The sequence below is a fragment of the Pollachius pollachius genome, assembly GCF_949987615.1.
Source record: "Pollachius pollachius genome assembly, chromosome: 17".
Lineage (NCBI taxonomy): Eukaryota > Metazoa > Chordata > Actinopteri > Gadiformes > Gadidae > Pollachius > Pollachius pollachius.
The window spans coordinates 15684786-15705040 of record NC_136950.1 but is presented as its reverse complement, the minus strand read 5'-3'; the positions used below and the strand labels follow the sequence as shown (position 1 = coordinate 15705040).

The 20255-nt window shown below is 49.1% G+C and overlaps 1 protein-coding gene across 1 annotated transcript; it reads left to right on the top strand.

The window, feature by feature from the left end:
- The first annotated feature begins 548 nt into the window (after positions 1-548).
- Positions 549-15504, top strand: snx7 (sorting nexin 7). The gene is made up of 9 exons (XM_079755091.1): positions 549-755; positions 2443-2685; positions 3510-3620; positions 4192-4350; positions 6101-6299; positions 6660-6859; positions 8204-8302; positions 10029-10181; positions 14916-15504. Exons 1-9 carry the CDS (start codon positions 672-674, stop codon positions 14997-14999), a joined length of 1332 nt encoding a protein of 443 aa, XP_079611217.1. The 5' UTR covers positions 549-671; the 3' UTR covers positions 15000-15504.
- Positions 15505-20255: the final 4751 nt, after the last annotated feature.

The window sequence follows — 20255 nt, the reverse complement described above, 5'->3', positions numbered from 1 at the left end:
GGGAAAGGACGTGATCCAATTAAATTCATTTTTTCTATTCAAAAAAGCTTTATTGGCATAAGAAATATACATTTGTATTGTTAAAGCAGGTGAACAATGAAATAAAATGGTCAGGTACATAGTATAATATAAGTATAAAACTTTAAATACAAAATAAATATATTTTATATACATATCAGATATTATACTATAGAAGTAGGCTACTATAAAAAGTAGAATGTGCGATATTATAAAAATGACAGTATCTCTTTATAAACAGATAAATTAAAGATACACTCTAGATACACAGTATTTACAATATGGACGATGTCTGCAATAGTGCAATTATTGTGGTGTGAGGCCAGGGGGATGAGTCTGTTTATGGGGAGTTTGAGGTTCTCCTCTCACCACAACAGGTGACGAATCTTGCTGCTGCGATCGCACATTGTTGCACTATCCCGTGACAGAGGTCACGTGCTCCAGACACCGGACACCTGTTCCGCTACATCCTCCCATTTATGGTCCCTGATCCCGCCCCCTTCAACATTTCCGTGTTTGCGCACTGGCGACAAAACTTTGAAGTTGTGTGAAGTAGTTCTGGTGTTGATGATCCTACCGATCCGGACTACCTATCCTCCAGATCCGGACTACCGATCACCCTGATCCCGACTACCGATCACCCTGATCCCGCTATGAGCGCAGCGCCGGTCCTGTCCGGAGACCTGGAGGAGGACCTGGACCTGGAGGAGGACGAGGACCTGGAGGTGTTCAGCAAGGTAACTCCAGCAGAGCAGCTTACTGCAGGCTCGGTCTTGTTGACAGTGAGACAGTGAGTACAGTGAGACGGGACATTGAGGTCACTGAGACAAGACAGTGAGGACAGGCCCAGGAAAGTGGGGACTAGCCCAGTCCCCACTTTCCTGTGGGGACTGGGCTTTTCCTGAGTCTTCTTCCAGTGAGATACCCTGCACTCGGGTATGTTTCCGGACCCTCTTTACGCGCTCCGCCCCGACCCGGTTCTTCTCTTTACGCGCTCCGCCCCGACCTGGTTGACAGTGTTTTTGTTCATATTGAACTGCTTGTCTGCTCGATGCTGACTCATATGAGCCGCTTATAGATTGTTATCATGGTGCATTCAGGACTTAATGACACAAAGTAACCGGTCAGATCAAAAGTCAATAAATCAAAGAGTTCAAACTCCACAGATACGCTTGTTTGCTGTCAAAACGTCCCTATTTGAAGTCGACCCATTGAAGTGGAGCCCATTGTAATCGCTCTGCTGACCCCAGCAGGGGCAGCGGTTTACTGGACATAGGGCGAAGGAAGTAGACTGTTCACTGGGATCAGCCTGTTCACTGGTCTGGGATCAGCCTGTTCAGTGGGATCAGCCTGTTTACTGGTCTGGGATCAGCCTGCTCATTGGTCTGGGATCAGCCTGTTCAGTGGTCTGGGATCAGCCTGTTCAGTGGTCTGGGATCAGCCTGTTCAGTGGTCTGGGATCAGCCTGTTCACTGGGATCAGCCTGTTCACTGGTCTGGGATCAGCCTGTTCCTGCTCTTTGATCAGCCTGTTCACTGGTCTGGGATCAGCCTGTTCACTGGTCTGGGATCAGCCTATTTACTGGTCTGGGATCAGCCTGTTCACTGGTCTGGGATCAGCCTGCTCATTGGTCTGGGATCCGCCTGTTCACTGGTCTGGGATCAGCCTGTTCACTGGTCTGGGATCAGCCTGTTCATTGGTCTGGGATCAGCCTGTTCACTGAGATCAGCCTGTTCACTGGTCTGGGATCAGCCTGTTCACTGGTCTGGGATCAGCCTGCTCATTGGTCTGGGATCAGCCTGTTCACTGGTCTTTGATCAGCCTGTTCACTGGTCTGGGATCAGCCTGTTCACTGGTCCGGGATCAGCCTGTTCACTGGGATCAGCCTGATCACTGGTCTGGGATCAGCCTGTTCACTCGTCTTTGATCAGCCTGTTCACTGGTCTGGGATCAGCCTGTTCACTGGGATCAGCCTGTTCATTGGTCTGGGATCAGCCTGTTCACTGGTCTGGGATCAGCCTGTTCAGTGGTCTGGGATCAGCCTGTTCACTGGTCTGGGATCAGCCTGTTCACTGGTCTGGGATCAGCCTGTTCATTGGTCTGGGATCAGCCTGTTCACTGGGATCAGCCTGTTCATTGGTCTGGGATCAGCCTGTTCACTGGTCTGGGATCAGCCTGTTCACTGGTCTGGGATCAGCCTGTTCATTGGTCTGGGATCAGCCTGTTCACTGGGATCAGCCTGTTCATTGGTCTGGGATCAGCCTGTTCACTGCTCTGGGATCAGCCTGTTCACTGGTCTGGGATCAGCCTGTTCACTGGTCTGTCCTTCCTCTGTGGCCCCCTCAGCTCTGTGGCCCCTCCCTCCTCTCTTTCTATCACATGTTTAGTTTGTTTCTGATAGCCTATTCCCTTTCTTCCTGTCAGAATCCGTCGCTGGCAGTTGGCAGCTCAGTGTCCTCGTCCGTGGTCCAGGGGGCCCTGGTTCACTCCCCCGGGGCCCTCGTCCGGTCCTCAGGGTCCATGGTCAACCAGTACGGCCTGGAAGAGGAGGAGGAGGAGGAGGCCAGGGGAGGGGTCCCTACCAAAGACCTCTTCGTCACCGTGGACCACCCTGAGAGTCACGTCACGGCTATCGAGACCTTCATCGTCTACCGGGTGCTGGCACGGGTGAGTCCTCATAACAATAACCACTACTAACCACCACTAACTTAAAGAGCTCCTTTAAGGTGAGTCGGTCCTCATAACACTAACCACTACTAACCACCACTAACTTAAAGAGCTCCTTTAAGGTGAGTCGGTCCTCATAACACTAACCACTACTTACTTAAAGAGGGTCCTAATAACAGGCCACCACATACCACCTGTGCTCGGTTCACTCTCATAATTCTTAACAGTTCTGCTCGAAATATTCTCTTTCTGTTTGCACTTGACTTCCAGATTGTTCTCGCTTGGAGCCGCGATCGCAGTGTTCTTGAACCATTCACAATTTTAGCACTTATATCTTGCCGTCAGTTTAACTTGTAATCGTCGAAAGGAAAAACTTATTTTAAACCCCATTTTGATGATGTCATGGTTAATGTATTTCCATTTGTGCTAGTATTTTCATATTCCCTATGTTTTGAATTTTATGTAAAAAAAAAGATTGCACCACTAAATAGCGCATTGCGCTATTTCAACTAACTTAAAGAGTTTCCTCATAACACTAACTACCACTAACTTAAAGAGCTCCTTTAAGCCAAACAGCACCACAGAGTGACCCCTGATCACACCAAGCACAGGAAACAGTCTCAGCATCAGTCAATACCGGGCTGACATTGATGCATTTGAGCCAAAAATACCAAGAGCTTAACAAGAAAAACAACGCAAAGAATACAGTGGTTTAAAAAGACTGACTCACAGATACAGTTGGGTTGGATTTCAGAAGGTTGTTTATGTATTGACAATCTATACAAATATTGAATTTCCCCCCTAACTTGACCTTTGGCCTCCAGACCACGCGCGGGGACTTTGACTCCAGCGAGTATGAGGTGCATCGGCGGTACCAGGACTTCCTGTGGCTGAGGGGCAAACTGGAGGAGGCCCATCCCACCCTCATCATCCACGTGGGTAGAACCTTCTAGTGACCTTAACGCAGGGCCGTAGCACCAAATTCTGGGCCCTGTATACAAGAGGTACTGATGCCCCCCCCCCCCCCCCCCCCCGAATTCCCCCTACCAGCCCCCTGGGCAGAGTTGTTGACGGGGGGGGGCAGAAAATTCACGTTGTTACTGCTGTGATGCTTGTGTTTATGGCCAAACAAAACTGTACACAGAAGCTATCACCCGATACAGGATGGGCCTGGAGCTATAGAAGTCTGGTTGGTCGTTGTGTCCATCTAAAGTCTGATTAGCACCTGTCTTGTATTCCAGAGTTAAGCAACATGTTCTTACTACTAATGACAACCTGCTAACACGGAACACATTTCAATGCCCTACGATGCTTCAGGAGTTCTGCTGGATTAGATGTGTCCCGCTGGGTTAACCGCCGTGCCCCCTGAAGTGATAACCTCCGACAGAACTGTTTCCGACCGTCGGTTTTCGGCTAACTTGACCTAAAGCACTTTGAATAAATGCTGTGTCCGATACTGTGCTATACAAATGAATGGGCCTTTGACTTGGACCCTATCGTTCCCAGCCGCTGCCGGAGAAGTTTGTGATGAAGGGGCTGGTGGAGCGCTTCAGCGAGGACTTCATCGAGACGCGGAGGCGCGCTCTGCAGACCTTCCTCAGCAAGACGGCCGAGCACCAACTGCTGTCCAGGAGTCCACAGCTCAAGGTCTTCCTCACTGAGCAGGTGAGCTCGCCCCTTCACTCTGTACAGGTGATCCATGTAATGGACCGCCCCTGGTCTCCTACATGAAGCTGTAGGGAGGCCTCAGACGCTCATGGACTCATGATTCTGATGGAAAAAGAGCGGCCTTACGAAATCAGATACTTTCATTTTTGGCCGTACTGTTTTGGTTCTAATTTTCTTTATGCATTCATTGCAAACTTTATCCCAGTGTTAGCATTCGAGGGGAAACAGGCGGGTTCACTGATATTTTGGGTCTTGGATGGCTTCCCCTCCTCTGCGGTCCTTCTCAGTGCCTCTGGGGCCCCTGAAGCCCTCAGGCCCCCAGGAGAAGGTCTCCTCCCAGACTGACCTGACTGGAGGGATCGACAGGGTTTCAGTGGGGCTTTGGGGCCGTGGCTGGGATTTGGAGTTGGTTTAGGTGTGAATTGTGATTTGCTCTGCGTCTGTTTCCTAAAGTCGACATGAGCTGACGTTACTGATCCTGTGCCCAGTGAACAGAACGCCCGTCTTCCAGCCTCTACAGTTTTCTAGATGGAACATCTTTTTTTCGAGATGGAACGTGTCTTAACTGTGTGGTTGTGGTCGAAACCACCACAGGAACAGCAGCACATATTTCACTGAACGGCAATCCCTTGATTCTGCTTGTGGATTGGTTTTTATTAGTCGGGATTCCTACTTATTTTGTGAATGGATTGCTGGTAGTAAGTTCCAGACACACACACACGCACACATGTGCGCATGCACACACAATCGCACTCAAGCATACAAACCCGCATGCAGCCTGTATTATAATCCCTAAGTGCTAAAGCAGCTTACTAACTCGGTGGCAGCACCAAGTCAAAGTCCTTCTTGTCTTCCATTCTTGTTCATTCCCCTTCTTATGGATGAGCTGCACAATCAATGCTGTTGTTTGGGCCTCTCCTCCATAATGGACTGCACTGTCCGGGTTCAATGGTTAAGACAAACGCAGGTTATCAGCCCTCCATTCAAACACACTGGGGCTCTGTCTGGAACACAGAGTGGAGCAAGAAGCACAATAAGAAGCACCAACGCAACAAGAAGCAGCAACGCAACAAGAACGACAACATAGCAAGAAGCAGCAAGACAACAAGACACACCAACACAACAAGGAGCACCAACACAGCAAGAAGCACCAACACATACTAGCATGACTGGAAACTGAGTGTAACCCAGTCCAGCCACTGCACCGCACTCTGTCCACACTGGCTGCTGTCTCACACTCCAAAAACCTCTCATCAACTAGTATCCAATGCTGTTTTTATAGTTGGATGGTGAATTTGTGGCACCATCCAATATGGCCTGGAAACAATAATTCATCTAACATTTAGGGCATTTAGCAGACACTTTAATCCAAAAGCGACTTGTAAGAAGAAAGAGAAACAACTATATTTCGCTGTCGGTACAGTAAGGATTTTCATTAAACCAAGTGCCAAGCACTTACAATCATTAGGTTAAACAATTCCCTTTATACAACTAAGAAAGATAGGATAACTACACAATGCTAAGTACTATTTTTAACTGCAAGGACGTACGACATACAATAAGTGCATAGAGGGCTGGATGGGGTTAGTGGGGGTAAGGGGGAGGCTATGCAGAGTCCAGGTGAACGCCGAACAGGTGAGTCCCTTGTTCAGAGTCCAGGTGAACTCAGTGAACTTGCAGCGGTGGTGAGCGATAAACTTTATGAACAGATCCAGCCTCGTCTTACGTGGTCTCTGACCCTGACCAGGACCTGACGGCCATCAAGAAGCAGGGCCCCAGCTTCCTGAGCCGGATGGGGGACTCGGTTCGGGCCGCGGCCATAGCGGTGCGGGGTGTCAGGGCCCGGCCCCAAGAGTTTGGGGCCATGCAGGATTACGCAGACGAATTCAGCTGCAAGATGTCCGCCCTGGACAAGGTCACCCAGAGGATCATCAAGGAGCAGAACGGTGGGGCCCCACACAGGCAGGGAAGAGAGATAGAAACATAGAATATATATGAATAGAAATATATGTATAGAAAGATTGATATATAGAAATAGAAATATATACATTTCTAGAAACAGAAATATATTGATAGAAATATATATATATAGAGAGATAGAATCTATAAATATAGAGAAATAGCATATATAAATATACATATGGAAGAAAGAAACAGAAATATAGAAATGTATATAGAAATAGAATCTAGAAAAATACATAAAAGTGCATTATTTAAAAATCTCGTTCCAACAAGATAAAATATAAATTCCCCCCAGATGTTTCCATGACAATCACCTCCCCCCCCCCCCCCCCCGCCCCATGCAGAGTACCTTGAGGAGCTGAGTCAGTACAGGCCCCTCTACAGCCAGTGGGCGGAGCTGGAGGTGGACCTGTCGGAGCCGCTGAGGGGCGTGGCCGGCTGCCTGGACTTGTGCGGCAGAGAGACGGAGGAACAACTCCGTCACCTGACGGAGGTGCTGCAGCCCACCCTCCATCAGTACCTGCTCTGTTCGGACACACTGAAGGTACAGAGAGGAGAAGAAGTCATGAGAACCACTAATGTCCTGAAATGATTTATTATTATTATTATTATTATTATTATTATTATTATTATTATTATTATTGTAGTATATTATATATACTACATCTCCTGGTGAGATGTATTAATAGTAATACTACATCTCCTGGTGAGATGTATTAATAGTAATACTACATCTCCTGGTGAGGTGTATCAATAGTAATACTACATCTCCTGGTGAGATGTATTAATAATACTACTACATCTCCTGGTGAGATGCATTATTATTACTACTAGTATGATGTATTATTATTGCTACGTCTTGTGATGAGATGTAGTAATCTCCATTTACTACATTTAGTAATAATACATCTCATCTACGGATGACATTAGTATTAGTAATAATACATCTCCTGGCGTATTATTATTGTTTATTGTTGTTATTGTTCCTGTTGGTTCCATCCCTCCATCTGTGTTTAGTATATATAGGTGTTTCCTGGTTCTTGTTGATGTGCTGCTGCTTGTCTTTCGACGCTGTGTGATTGACAGACGAGGGCCCGACTCTAATGCCCTAAAGTTCAGGGCTTGATTACACCGTGGGACAGCCCAGCCCTACTGTGTCATTAATTAAAGATCTACTGACCTTTTAATCAAAACATGCTAATGAACCCAGGTACCAATCCATATTGTAATTTAATTAAAACTTCCTTGGTGGATCTCTGAGTCATCTCTGCAGCAGTTTGGCTACCAGTCAAATACATATTGTTATGATTCATTGTTGATTTTTGATACATCAGTCATATCGGCATGCTACAGTCGAAACTTGTTTAAATCTTTTTAATAAGTTAATATGATGATGTGTCTAGTATTTGATTCCATGTCAACTTAATGTACATATTCTTGTGAACGGTGTAGCATTCCTCCTGTCCTGATAATATTTCATATTAATGATGTTTACACGTATCATTCAGTAGTAGCTAATGGAAGTGATGGTTCACTGTTCCCTCCTGCCTTGAGCAGAGACAGAGGAGTGTGTGTGTGGTGTGTCCTCACGGCCTGGAGCGAGGGACAGAGGAGTGTGTGTGTGGTGTGTCCTCACGGCCTGGAGCGAGGGACAGAGGAGTGTGTGTGTGTTGTGTCCTCAAGGCCTGGAGCGAGGGACAGAGGAGTGTGTGTGTGGTGTGTCCTCACGGCCTGGAGCGAGGGACAGAGGAGTGTGTGTGTGGTGTGTCCTCACGGCCTGGAGCGAGGGACAGAGGAGTGTGTGTGTGGTGTGTCCTCACGGCCTGGAGCGAGGGACAGAGGAGTGTGTGTGTGTTGTGTCCTCACGGCCCTCGTCCCGCCCCTACAGACAGTGTTGAGGAGAAGGGACCATATCCAGGCTGAGTTTGAGGCCAAGAACGACGCGCTGGCCTCTTCGGCGGCCTCAAAGAAGGGCGACCTGGAGACAGTAAGTGTTACGCAACGCACACAGAGACAGGGAGGGTTCGGGGTTCACCTCTAAAGAGGTTCAAAAAAGTTCAAAAGCTTTATTTGTCCAACATGTTGCCATATTAGAAAATTGTCTTTGATTGAAGGCAGTCTGTTCTCTAATTCTGTGGTGCTTGTGTAAGAAGTATGCTGTGTGTGTGTGTATTGCCTTGGGTATGAAGGATTTTGTATAGAGAGGACGGGAAGACAAAGTACAGTAAGGGTTAGGGGTTCACCTCTAAAGAGGACCAGAACACAACATGAGCGAGGGTTAGACCTGCCAGACTCAGGATAAAGTACTGGTCAGTAACTGGACCTACAATACTGTACTGTATACTGTCACCATATTGGAGGTCGGAGTTTCAGCTCAGTTCAGTTTAAGTTCAGCTTTTCCCCTGCATCTAGATGTTTGTTGAGCCCTCCTCTCTGTACGTACTTGTACAGACTTTGGTGTGGACAGCTATGCTGTAAGGGTGGCTAAATGTGCCATAAGACACCTTCCTCTTCGTCACACTGACCCCAGAGGGAGGAAGATGAAGAGGAGCCTGTCCTGATGGCCAGGGGAGGGGGAGGGTTTGATAAGGGTTTGATACATGAACAGCACGTTCCTCTTCATGGTCATTATTGTTGTTTGTTAATGCCATCTGTGACATTCTGGTAACTTAGCTTAGCAGCAGCTCAGAGCAGCTGGAGTGTGTATCTCCGGTTCATTAGCCGAGGGAACCGTCTCTCTCCTCCTCTTCTGCAGCCCACTGACGCCTGCTGGCAGCTGTCCATCAGCATGTGGCGCCGCACTAACATGGGGGGGGGTGTCACATGATTCCTGATTGCACACTTCCCCAACGAACACCAACATCAGTGATCCATAGAGACAAACTGCTTGACTGTGTTCTAGCGCAGTGTGGCCACTAGAGGAGGCTCCTGCTCCAGGCTGGGAAACACACTTTTTTAACACATTCTTCTTATCTATGCTTACGATGAAAGCAGTAAATACCTTATTGTATGTAATATGTATGTATGTCATTTCCTGCTGTCCTCTGCTGGGACATCCTGCGTCTGGTGAACCTCTGGCTCTGTTCCCTGGTCTCACCTCCGTCTCTGTTCCCTGGTCTCACCTCCGTCTCTGTTCCCTGGTCTCCCCTCCGTCTTTGTTCCCTGGTCTGTTCCCTGGTCTCACCTCCGTCTCTGTTCCCTGGTCTGTTCCCTGGTCCCACCTCCGTCTCTGTTCCCTGGTCTCACCTCCGTCTTTGTTCCCTGGTCCCACCTCCGTCTCTGTTCCCTGGTCTCACCTCCGTCTCTGTTCCCTGGTCTCACATCCATCTCTGTTTCCTGGTCTCCCCTCCGTCTCTGTTCCCTGGTCTCACATCCGTCTCTGTTTCCTGGTCTCCCCTCCGTCTCTGTTCCCTGGTCTCACCTCCGTCTCTGTTCCCTGGTCTGTTCCTGGTCTCACCTCCGTCTCTGTTCCCTGGTCTGTTCCCTGGTCTCACCTCCGTCTCTGTTCCCTGGTCTGTTCCTGGTCTCAATTCCGTCTCTATTCCCTGGTCTCACCTCCGTCTCTGTTCCTGGTCTCACCTCCGTCTCTGTTCCCTGGTCTGTTCCTGGTCTCACCTCCGTCTCTGTTCCCTGGTCTGTTCCCTGGTCTCACCTCCGTCTCTGTTCCCTGGTCTGTTCCTGGTCTCACCTCCGTCTCTGTTCCCTGGTCTCAGCTGAAGGAGGAGGCAGCCGGCCTGGAGGAGCGGGTGGAGGCGGCCAACAGCGCCCTGAAGGGGGACTGGGCGCGCTGGGGCGACGCCATGAGGACCGACCTCCGAGAGGCACTGGTCTCCACCGCCGACAAGAACCAGGACTACTACGAGAAGGTGGGTTAAGGCTCCTTCAACTGGTTTAAGGTCGCTTAGTGAAGAACCTGGACTACAGCAAGAAGTCGAGTTAAGGCTCCTTCAACTGGTTTAAGATCGCTTAGTGAAGAACCTGGACCACTACGAGAAGGTGAGTTAAGGCTCCTTAAACTAGGTTAAGATCGCTTAGTTAAGGCTGAGTTACGGCTTCTTAAACTAGTTTAAGAAAATTGCTTGGGTAAGGCTGAGTTAAGTGAAGGAAAGACCATATTAGATAAAAAAGAATGACCAGGAGAACATATTGGATCTAGAAGAAGGGCCAGAAGACCTTACTGGAACCAGGGGGAGGAGAGAAGGTGGTTTACTGCAGGAGCTCTGCAGTAAACCACCTTCTCTGAACTTGATGCTGGAAGTAGAGCTTTAACAGAGCGAGATGGTGGTGGTAGCCACCATATTGTTCTTCATTACAATCCACTCATGTCCCCATAATAACCCTCTTTCGTCTGGGTTTTTATGGGGTGGATGATGTCCATCCCCACTGTTTCCAGTAGAGGGCAGCAGCAGCTCACTCCATGATACATCCTGACATGACTTGCTCCTCGGAAGGTGACCGCATGTTGACACGTTGGTGTCAAATGCACTTAGATGTTGATGGTCCGTCGTCCAACGCACCGACCATCTGCTGTTTCCCCGTGTGGTCAGTAGACACGGTACTGAACACTATCAATACTACTATCGCTACAATTATAACAACTTCTATTATTACTACTACTATTAATACTGAACCCTCACAGTACTGGACACTATCAATACTACTAGTACTACTACTATTAATTCTGACCCCTCACAGTACTTCTTGGGCTCAAAGTGGGGTGAGGTACAAACCGTCAGTGGGCCGAGGAGCAGAGGGAGTGAGGGAGGAGCTGCTCTATTGTCATTCAGCACGGGACCCAAGGCCGCCCAGAGGAACGGAGCTCAATAATTCATCAGAGCGGAGACGCTCCTTCTGTCATGAGGACCAGCAGGCCGGGGTGGGGGCGGGAGGAGGAGCAGGGAGGGTGGAGGAGGAGCAGGGAGGAGGAGGAGGAGGAGGGAGGGTGGAGGAGGAGGGAGGAGGAGGAGAGGGAGCAGGGTGGAGGAGGAGGAGCAGGGTGGAGGAGGAGGGAGGAGGAGGGAGGAGGAGCAGGGAGGAGGAGGAGGAGCAGGGTGGAGGAGGAGGGAGGGTGGAGGAGCAGGGTGGAGGAGCAGAGAGGGTGGAGGAGCAGGATGGAGGAGCAGAGAGGATGGAGGAGCAGGGTAGAGGAGCCGGGAGGGTGGAGGAGCAGGATGGAGGAGCAGGGTAGAGGAGCAGGGAGGGTGGAGGCGCAGTGAGGAGGAGCAGGATGGAGGAGCAGGGAGGGTGGAGGCGCATTGAGGAGGAGCAGGATGGAGGAGCAGGGTGGAGGAGGAGGGAGGGTGGAGTAGCAGGGTGGAGGAGCAGAGAGGGTGGAGGAGCAGAGAGGATGGAGGAGCAGGGTAGAGGAGCGGGAGGGTGGAGGCGCAGGGAGGAGGAGCAGGATGGAGGAGCAGGGAGGGTGGAGGTCCAGGGTGGGGGAGCAGAGTGGGTGGAGTAAGAGCAGGGAGGAGGAGCAGAGAGGGCGGAGGAGCAGGCCGGGATAGGGGCGGCGGTGGGAGGGGGAGCAGGGTGGAGGAGGAGGAAGGAGGAGTAGGCCGGGGTTGGGCCGGGTGGAGGAGGGGCAGGGTGGAGGCTGAAGGAGGCGGAGGTCACAGCGTTAACGTTTAGGACCAGCTCCAGGCTTTGGGCGTTAATGAGGGTTCAATATCCAGCCTCCGGATTGGACGGTCATGTTGACGGGTTAACCAGACGGTCTCGCAGGATGTTAACGTCTGCACACATATCGGATGTAAACCTTTGACTTCTCTATATTGACAATGCATTCTGAAATATGATTCATTACCTTTTAAGACTCTTATTATTCTTTTATATCCAATTAACCAAAGAAGGCTGGCAAAAAGAAATGTCATTAGAACCCAAGAGAGTCTTTGTTGGAGACAGTGTTGAGCTGCTAGCCAGCTATCCTCATATTCATTTTGTAAAACCTTTACTAAATACTATGTTAAGATCTTCTTGACGGGCAGAAGACTTTTGATGCAGTAAGACTGTATTTTCCGTAAGTGAGTCAGTTGGCGTAAGTGAGTAAGCTCAAGAGGACTTGGAATACAAATGCATTCGAAGATCAATCCAGTTCAACTGTGGTATTAATGGAGGTTATTACCAACATGGGTGACCATCAACGATGTGTTCTTCACCTCTGAGTTGTGTTGTGACTGACAAAAGAGTTGAGAGGCATCTGTCTGCTTGTTTCTACAGTCAGAGCAGGTGAAAAAACATCTCTGCACAGGCCCATACTCAAACACACTTCTCATTATCATTTCTTAGCACAGAGGTTTTGGGGAAAGCTTGCTCCTCCCTGATTGGCCCCCAGCCATCCTGTAAGTGGAAGGCCTGCTGAGGTGGAGGGTTTGGTTAGCTTAAGGTTAGCGCAGAGGAACAGCGTGTCAGGACATTAGCATTCACTGTGGCTCTGCCCTTTTATGAATAGTGTGATGCATTAGGGAGTAAAACTAGATACATCGCCATGGTTACCTCCTAGCAACAGAGATGCGGCGCTTGACCAGAGACGGAGAAGGGGTGTGCGTGTGTGTGCATGTGTGTGCGTGTGCGTGTGTGTGCGTGTGTGTGTGTGTGTGTGTGTGTGTCATTAGTTTTCTCTACCATAGGTCGTACTGTGGTCGTTCAAGGTTTTTCTTCCAAATGCACGTTGTAACAGAGTGCGAGTGAAGGTTTTCAGGGGGCGAGCTAACCACGAAAAGGAAGATTTGAGTAAAGAAGCAGAGAGCAGCATCCTTTACACTCCTGTATATACCTCATCCTTTACACTCTGATACAGATCATCCTGTAATTTACCTCATCCTTTACACTCCATCCACGACTGTATCGTGGTTCTGAACCTACTTCTACTGGGTATGGTTGTTTGGGGTTGCATGACGGAGCCACTGGCTTCTTGGTGTTAGTGCACCTTCTCTTGGTGGAGATGATATTTTGAACACACTTGGTTGATTTGTTTCATCACAAAGACATCTTTCCCTGATATACTAAAACGAGATTAGAGTAGAGGTTGTAGAGGTACAAGCCCAGACCCGTCACATTGTGTTAAGATAAGATAAGATAGCCTTTATTGTCATTGTACAGTCGCCTATACAACGAAATTGGGAGTGCCAACTGAAGGTGCGTTTCACATACAAAAAAACAAACAAGCAATTTAAGTTAAAAAATTGTCAAAAACAAGACAGAAATAACAAGAAAAACATTTGGAACAAGACAAGGTAAGACAGGCGAGGTGAACAATAAACATAAAATATAAAAGGCCGCAAGCATATTGCAGTTTATAGAAAGTGAGGTATATTTGTGTCTGTTTAATGTTTTATGTTTAATGAGTGTTAAGTGTACTGATTGCCCAAGGAAAGAAGCTGTTGTTGTTCACCCGATCTGCCTGAACCTCCCTGAGGTCACATGGTGTCACCAGGGCCTCACGCTGTGCACCCGCTGGGCGAGGTCATGTGAGACACTCCTTCCATTCTGACAGCCTCAGATTCACCGCTGGGGTTCCTCGTACGCTCAGCTGGCCTGAGGCCAGTTCCTCTGACCGCTTAAAGTGTGGGATGTGTTGGAGGCGCCAGTCTCAGACAACTCAGAGTCCTGTCTGCCTCAGAGTCCTGTTATGTGATCATTCATGTAGAGAAAGGGGAGAGGAAAAGAGAACATCTCATCTCTCACTATTTCATGATCTTGACTCAGAGTGATGATCCTTGCTCCCCAATGCGTCTCATGCAATGACTGGATCAAGTGCAGCCCAAACCATCTGGCTTGAGATGACCTTCTAAAGTGTGGATAAAGTATGATCAAGTGTTTCTTCATGTTCCAGAATCATGGCATCGGCCGGCGAGCAATATTCAGCTCAGATGAAGATCAGAGAGGACATAGTGCCCAGTAGCAGCATAGTGGCCAGAAGCAGCCCTTCAAGGGGCAGAAGTAACGTGCAGGCTAACCTAGTCCTGAGGTTCAGACTAACAAAATCATGCAGGCTAAAGGAATCCTGAGGTTCAGTCTAACAGAGTCCCGGAGGCTAACAGAGTCCTGAGGCTAACAGAGTCCTGAGGCTAACAGAGTCCTGAGGCTAACAGAGTCCCGGAGGCTAACAGAGTCCCGAGGCTAACAGAGTCCCGAGGCTTACAGAGTCCCGGAGGCTAACAGAGTCCCGGAGGCTAACAGAGTCCCGGAGGCTAACAGAGTCATGCAGGCTAACAGAGTCCTGAGGCTAACAGAGTCCTGAGGCTAACAGAGTCCCGGAGGCTAACAGAGTCCCGAGGCTAACAGAGTCCCGAGGCTAACAGAGTCCCGGAGGCTAACAGAGTCCCGGAGGCTAACAGAGTCCCGGAGGCTAACAGAGTCATGCAGGCTAACAGAGTCATGCAGGCTAACAGAGTCCTGAGGCTAACAGAGTCCTGAGGCTAACAGAGTCATGCAGGCTAACAGAGTCATGCAGGCTAACAGAGTCATGCAGGCTAACAGAGTCCTGAGGCTAACAGAGTCCTGAGGCTAACAGAGTCATGCAGGCTAACAGAGTGCTGGGGGCTAACAGATTCCTGCCGTTCAACAGTCCTGCATGCTAACAGCCTTGTCTTGTGTTGCAGTGTCTGGCCGTGTGGGAGACGTTCCTCCTGTCCCAGAAGACCCCCCCCGGCCAGGAGGAGGATGGACTCCGCCCCACCAAATAAGGACCCCTCCCCCCCCAGACCAAGACTCAAAGTGCCAAAGTACACTGTGCCATGATCGGATAATACAGTATAACACACGCAAGCGCACACACTCACAGGAACAAGCCAAAGCGCAGGGTGAACGCTAACCTCACTTCCATGATTCCTAACCTGGATCAAGCTTAGCTTTAGCATTCCAAATACAAGGTGTTGGATCAGGAAGACGCTGCCTGCCTGACGCGTCTTCTGGGACAAACGGCCTGTTGATGAGGTCCTCACCCAGTCTGATCCTGATGCCAGCCAATCAAACACAACACTATGATTCCAAAGTTTGGTCGATCTGCCTAGCCCAGTTTTGGCTCGTCTGACATTTCTCAGAGATGGGAGGTCGGCCACTCTGGATCCATTTGACTAATGTTTTATACTCTTTCGATATGATTCCTTTTATTGTTTTTGACTTGTAAAAAGGTAGACCTTTTAGTTGCTGAACTGCCGTAAGGAAATTAAAAGACACTTTGGTACATGAAAACGGAATTGACTGTTTCTGATTTCTTATTAAACGATATCAGCTCTAGGAAAGCTCTGGCGTAGGAATTTGGGTGACATCACCAGAGCGTCGTCGTAGGGTGGAAGGGGCTGTATGTACGAATTGGTCTAAAACCAACAGGTCTTAAAACTTACCTAGAACAGCTTTAACCCAGGGCCTGGATGAGACATTTTTGAAAAATGAAGCGAGCTATGATTTATGACGGCCAGAGGCCACTCGCCCCCTGCGTAGGTTTCGGACTATGAATAGACGCATTGTTGGAGTTTAAACCCTTCCTGAACCAAACGCATCCCATGACTAATTAATGGTCACCTCCAGGAAGAGCTCCGTGGCGGCGGAGCGCGGTGAAGCCACGTACCTTACGCCCCCTGATCATCCATTAGTAAACGGCTGTTGAAACAGGCGCCCCCCGTCCAGCCACCAGTCCCCCCCGTCCCTCGTTTGAGGCGGGTTTATCGGAGAACGCACGACTTTAAGTGTTCTGTTCTGTTCTTATGAATCACGCTTCACCGCAGAACAATACCAGAGTTTCAGCAGACGACGCGGGGAGGTGGGCGAGACCAGCAGAGACCGGTATACAGCTGCGTGGGTTTCTGTTTGTTATGGGGGTCGGGGGGGGCGTCGGGGAGACAAACAATAAGTCTAAACTGAAGTTAGCATCATCTCGGAGAGCTTCTCAGGCGCTGACTTCTTAGACACTTGGTTTTAGTTTCCAATTGTATTTTTAACTCTAAAAGAATGACTCACTGGCATGAATAGACTAGATGATGATTCTGCCGCTCTCCAGCTGTAGGGGTACAGTAAACTAGATGATGATGCTGTCCCTCCACAGCTGTAGGGTGTAGGGCATCCTCCATGGATACCAGTAGGGCTGAACGATTACATGCGTGCTCTCCTCATGATTAAAGGTGACATGATGCATGATGGGAGGATCTGGATTGATCACGCTGAGGTCACAGAGGGCCTCCTCCACTGACAGAATAAAGCCTCCATATGGAAATGAATATTCCAGCAGCCTGAGGATCTGAAGCCGGTCTGCCGGCAGCACGGCGTTCCCTGGCTCTTTGTGGAGGCAGTATGAGGACCCTCGAGGTTTCCGTAGGCACTGTGTGTGCGCGTGCAAATTAATGAATTCCTCCGTGAAGCTCACCAAATAATTGCCTTAATGAATAATGCCGTGGCCCAGTTCTGGTTGTCCTGTTACAGTCTGTATGGGGAGTAAATATAGATGCACCATGGGTATGTTGTTGTGGTGAGAAGGAGGAATGGGATCTTCTGTTCCCCCCCCCCCCCCCACGTTGAGGCCGTAGGGGTTAGATCAGAGGACTGCATGTTTCAAAACAACTGTTCTGGAATAAGAAATAAAGCAAATCCCAAAACACATGGGGTGGAATTGGAGAGACTTAAAGACTAGCGAAAGGACTACAAAGCAATTGATTATATTCCAGAGAATCAACTCATATATCACGGTCCCAGAATCGGTTTGTCAGTTTTGTAAAGACGATGGTTGAACTCGTTCTGACCGGTAAAAACGACCCAATTGATATTTCACTTTTCCATTTTGATAGAAGGATTTCAAACTTTAGATGGCAAGAATACTAAACATGCAAGCTTTTATCCATCAGCCATCTTAAGCAATTGTAATCGCCACTTAAAAGCCCTCGTATCAAATAAATACAACAAATAAAAAAAGACCTGGTGCTGAAGAACAGCGACACGCCCCTGTCTTTTCAAATAATAGTCCTCCGCTTCTTTCATGTTTTTATTGGGGTGAAAAATGCACGTGGTCCAAATGTATGTGTGGTGGGGGGACTCCCCTGCGTGCCTCTGAAGTGTATGAGAGCAGCTCTTCTGAGGGTTATTTACTGCACCTGATGCCTCACATTTCTGGCTCGAATCCTGGAACCAAAATCAAATCAAGGAGCAGAGGCCAAAGAAAAGAGAGGGGCTAATATTGGGTACAGAGAAGAGATCGAGGGGCCGTAGGAAATAACTGACATTTCGCCTTGTTTTCCTCTCTTCATTGTTTGACCTCCACCTTTACTGGGAAAGCTGTCTCTCCTAGAACAGCAGTCTTCTCACTCTGCAGGCAGCCTGTTTCTGGCTGAGGGGGACATCATGAACTCCCGGACTGAACCCCAGAGGCCTTCTGAACATCACAACCCGAATAAAATAGACTTCTTCTTCCAAATGTTTAGCACTGAGACCTTATCACAAAAACTAAAGGTTATCCTCCAGTTACAAGAAAACACGTCTGTAAATCGGCTCAATAAAGGACGGAAGGTTTTCCACAGTGGTTATATTGTTAATCTAATAAGGCTGCAGTCCTAAATACATGGTGAAAGATAGATATCTGTTGATGAGTTGGCCAGGGATCCTGTAGTTGGGAGCATGAATGTGGGCCAGACTCCAGACTCTCAGAAACCATTCAAAGAAAAGTCCGGGGGAGTGTGTGAGAATGAGGCTCGAGCAACGTGTGGTCTGTCTAGTCTTGAACTGTTTGCACCAGAAATCTGTTTGCACAGAATGGATCTATACGTGTATTTTTAAACCTTTCCTTGTGTTATTGACTCTTGAGTCATGTACAAGATGGAAATCCAGCTCTTCTTTCAAACCTTTTGCCTGGACAGTCGATATGTTGGGCTGAGTGCGTAGGACTGCACAGACCTCCACCCCCATCTGGCCTACTCACCCCCCAGCATCAATCCCTCCCTCCCCTCCTCTCACTCCCTGTGATCCAGGGCTCAGCTAACCTCCATTCACCTCCATGGAGGAAGATCCCACCGAGGTTTTTGCCGCTACCCTTTTTGTGAATTTATATGTACCAAATATCCTCTGCAGAAATGTTTTTTTTGCAAACGTCCTCTTTCTATTCCTGTCATCATCTGAGCGGCCGGGCAGCCCACACAGCTTACCCCCGGGCTGAGGTCCAGATCTGCTGTCACGGTAACATAACAGCAGCTAATGATCGCAGCCCAATGCAGATGGCTCTCAGGCGGACGCAGCCTCCTCGCCTTGACTGCCTCAACCCGTTAGCTACTGAGATCCAGGGGTCGTTATCACAGCTGCATTGACGTTTGTTTTCTCTGATCATTGCCTTGGAGATAACCAGGCTGCAACAGGTGACTTCCTCCATTAGATGAGGTCGCTGAGGTGGAGCAGAACCATCCTCCACCATGATCTACATTTAGTGGCTTGATAGTTGGAGGTGGCAGAGGTGGTGGTGGAGGTGGTGGTGATGGTGGTGATGGTGATGGTGGAGGTGGTGGTGGTGGAGTTGGTGGTGATGGTGGAGGTGGTGGTGGTGGTGGTGATGGTGGTGATGGTGGAGGTGGTGGTGGTGGTGGTGATGGTGGTGATGGTAGAGGTGGTGGTGGTGGTGGTGATGGTGGTGGTGGTGTTGATGGTGGTGGTGATGGTGGAGGTGGTGGAGGTGGTGGAGGTGGTGGTGGTGATGGTGGTGGTGGTGTTGATGGTGGTGGTGATGGAGGTGGAGGTGAACGAGAAAAATATATTTGGGCAGAAGTTTTCCGCCGTCACGTCGTTTTGTTCTCACGCCCTCAAACAGAAGAGGACGGCTTTATTCAAGCAAGAAGAAAAGAAAAAGATGTGGATACATCATACATCCGCCTCCTTACATTGTTTCATTATTTCACTTTGGAACTGAGCCATACAGCTCTCAGTTCAATAGAGATAGAACAAATATAGCAGATTAACCCCTTCAATTTTATTCTTCATGCTCATTATGTCAACCAAGAAAATCCCAAAGCACAGGGTTGTTCTCATGGGATGTTGTTAAAAGACATACGTGACCACAACTCATAGCAGCAGCCTTCCACTAAGACAGTTCACTGCTGCAGGCCATCTTACATTGTGGCAGGTCCACCATTACCACCTCCACCTCCTCTACAACCTCCACCACCACCACCTCCACCTCCTCCACAACCTCTACCACCACCACCTCCACCACCACCACCTCCAACACCACCGCCTTCACCACAGCCACCATCACCACCTCCACCACCACAACCTCCACCTCCTCCACAACCTCCACCACCACCACTTCCACCTCCACCACCAACTCCACCTCCACCACCACCTCCACCACCACCACCTCCAACACCACCGCCTTCACTACAGCCACCATCACCACCTCCACCACCACAACCTCCACCTCCTCCACAACCTCCACCACCACCACCTCCACCTCCACCACCAACTCCACCTCCACCACCACCTCCACCACCACCACCTCCAACACCACCGCCTTCACCACAGCCACCACCACCACCTCCAACACCACCGCCTTCACCACAGCCACCATCACCACCTCCACCACCACAACCTCCACAACCATCTCGACCTCCTCCACCTCTTCCACCCCCACCTCCACCACTACCTCAACCTCCACCATTGCCGCATCCACCACCACCACCACCGCCACCACCACAACAACCACCACCAGCACCACCACCACCCTAATCCTAAGCCTAACCTGGACTGCAGTAGGGCAGAACAGAAAGCGTACATTAACAGGAGGAGATGGAGATGCATGGTAACCATGGTTTCCATTCTTCTACTTCCACGCATTGATGATCTAGTTTTAAGATAAAACATCAGATAACATCTTGCAACTGATTGTTTTATATACTTTTGTCCTAATTATAGCTCTTTGTGTCTTAAGCTTTTCTGAATGTATTGATGAACACGCCTACAGTTTCTGCTTGGAT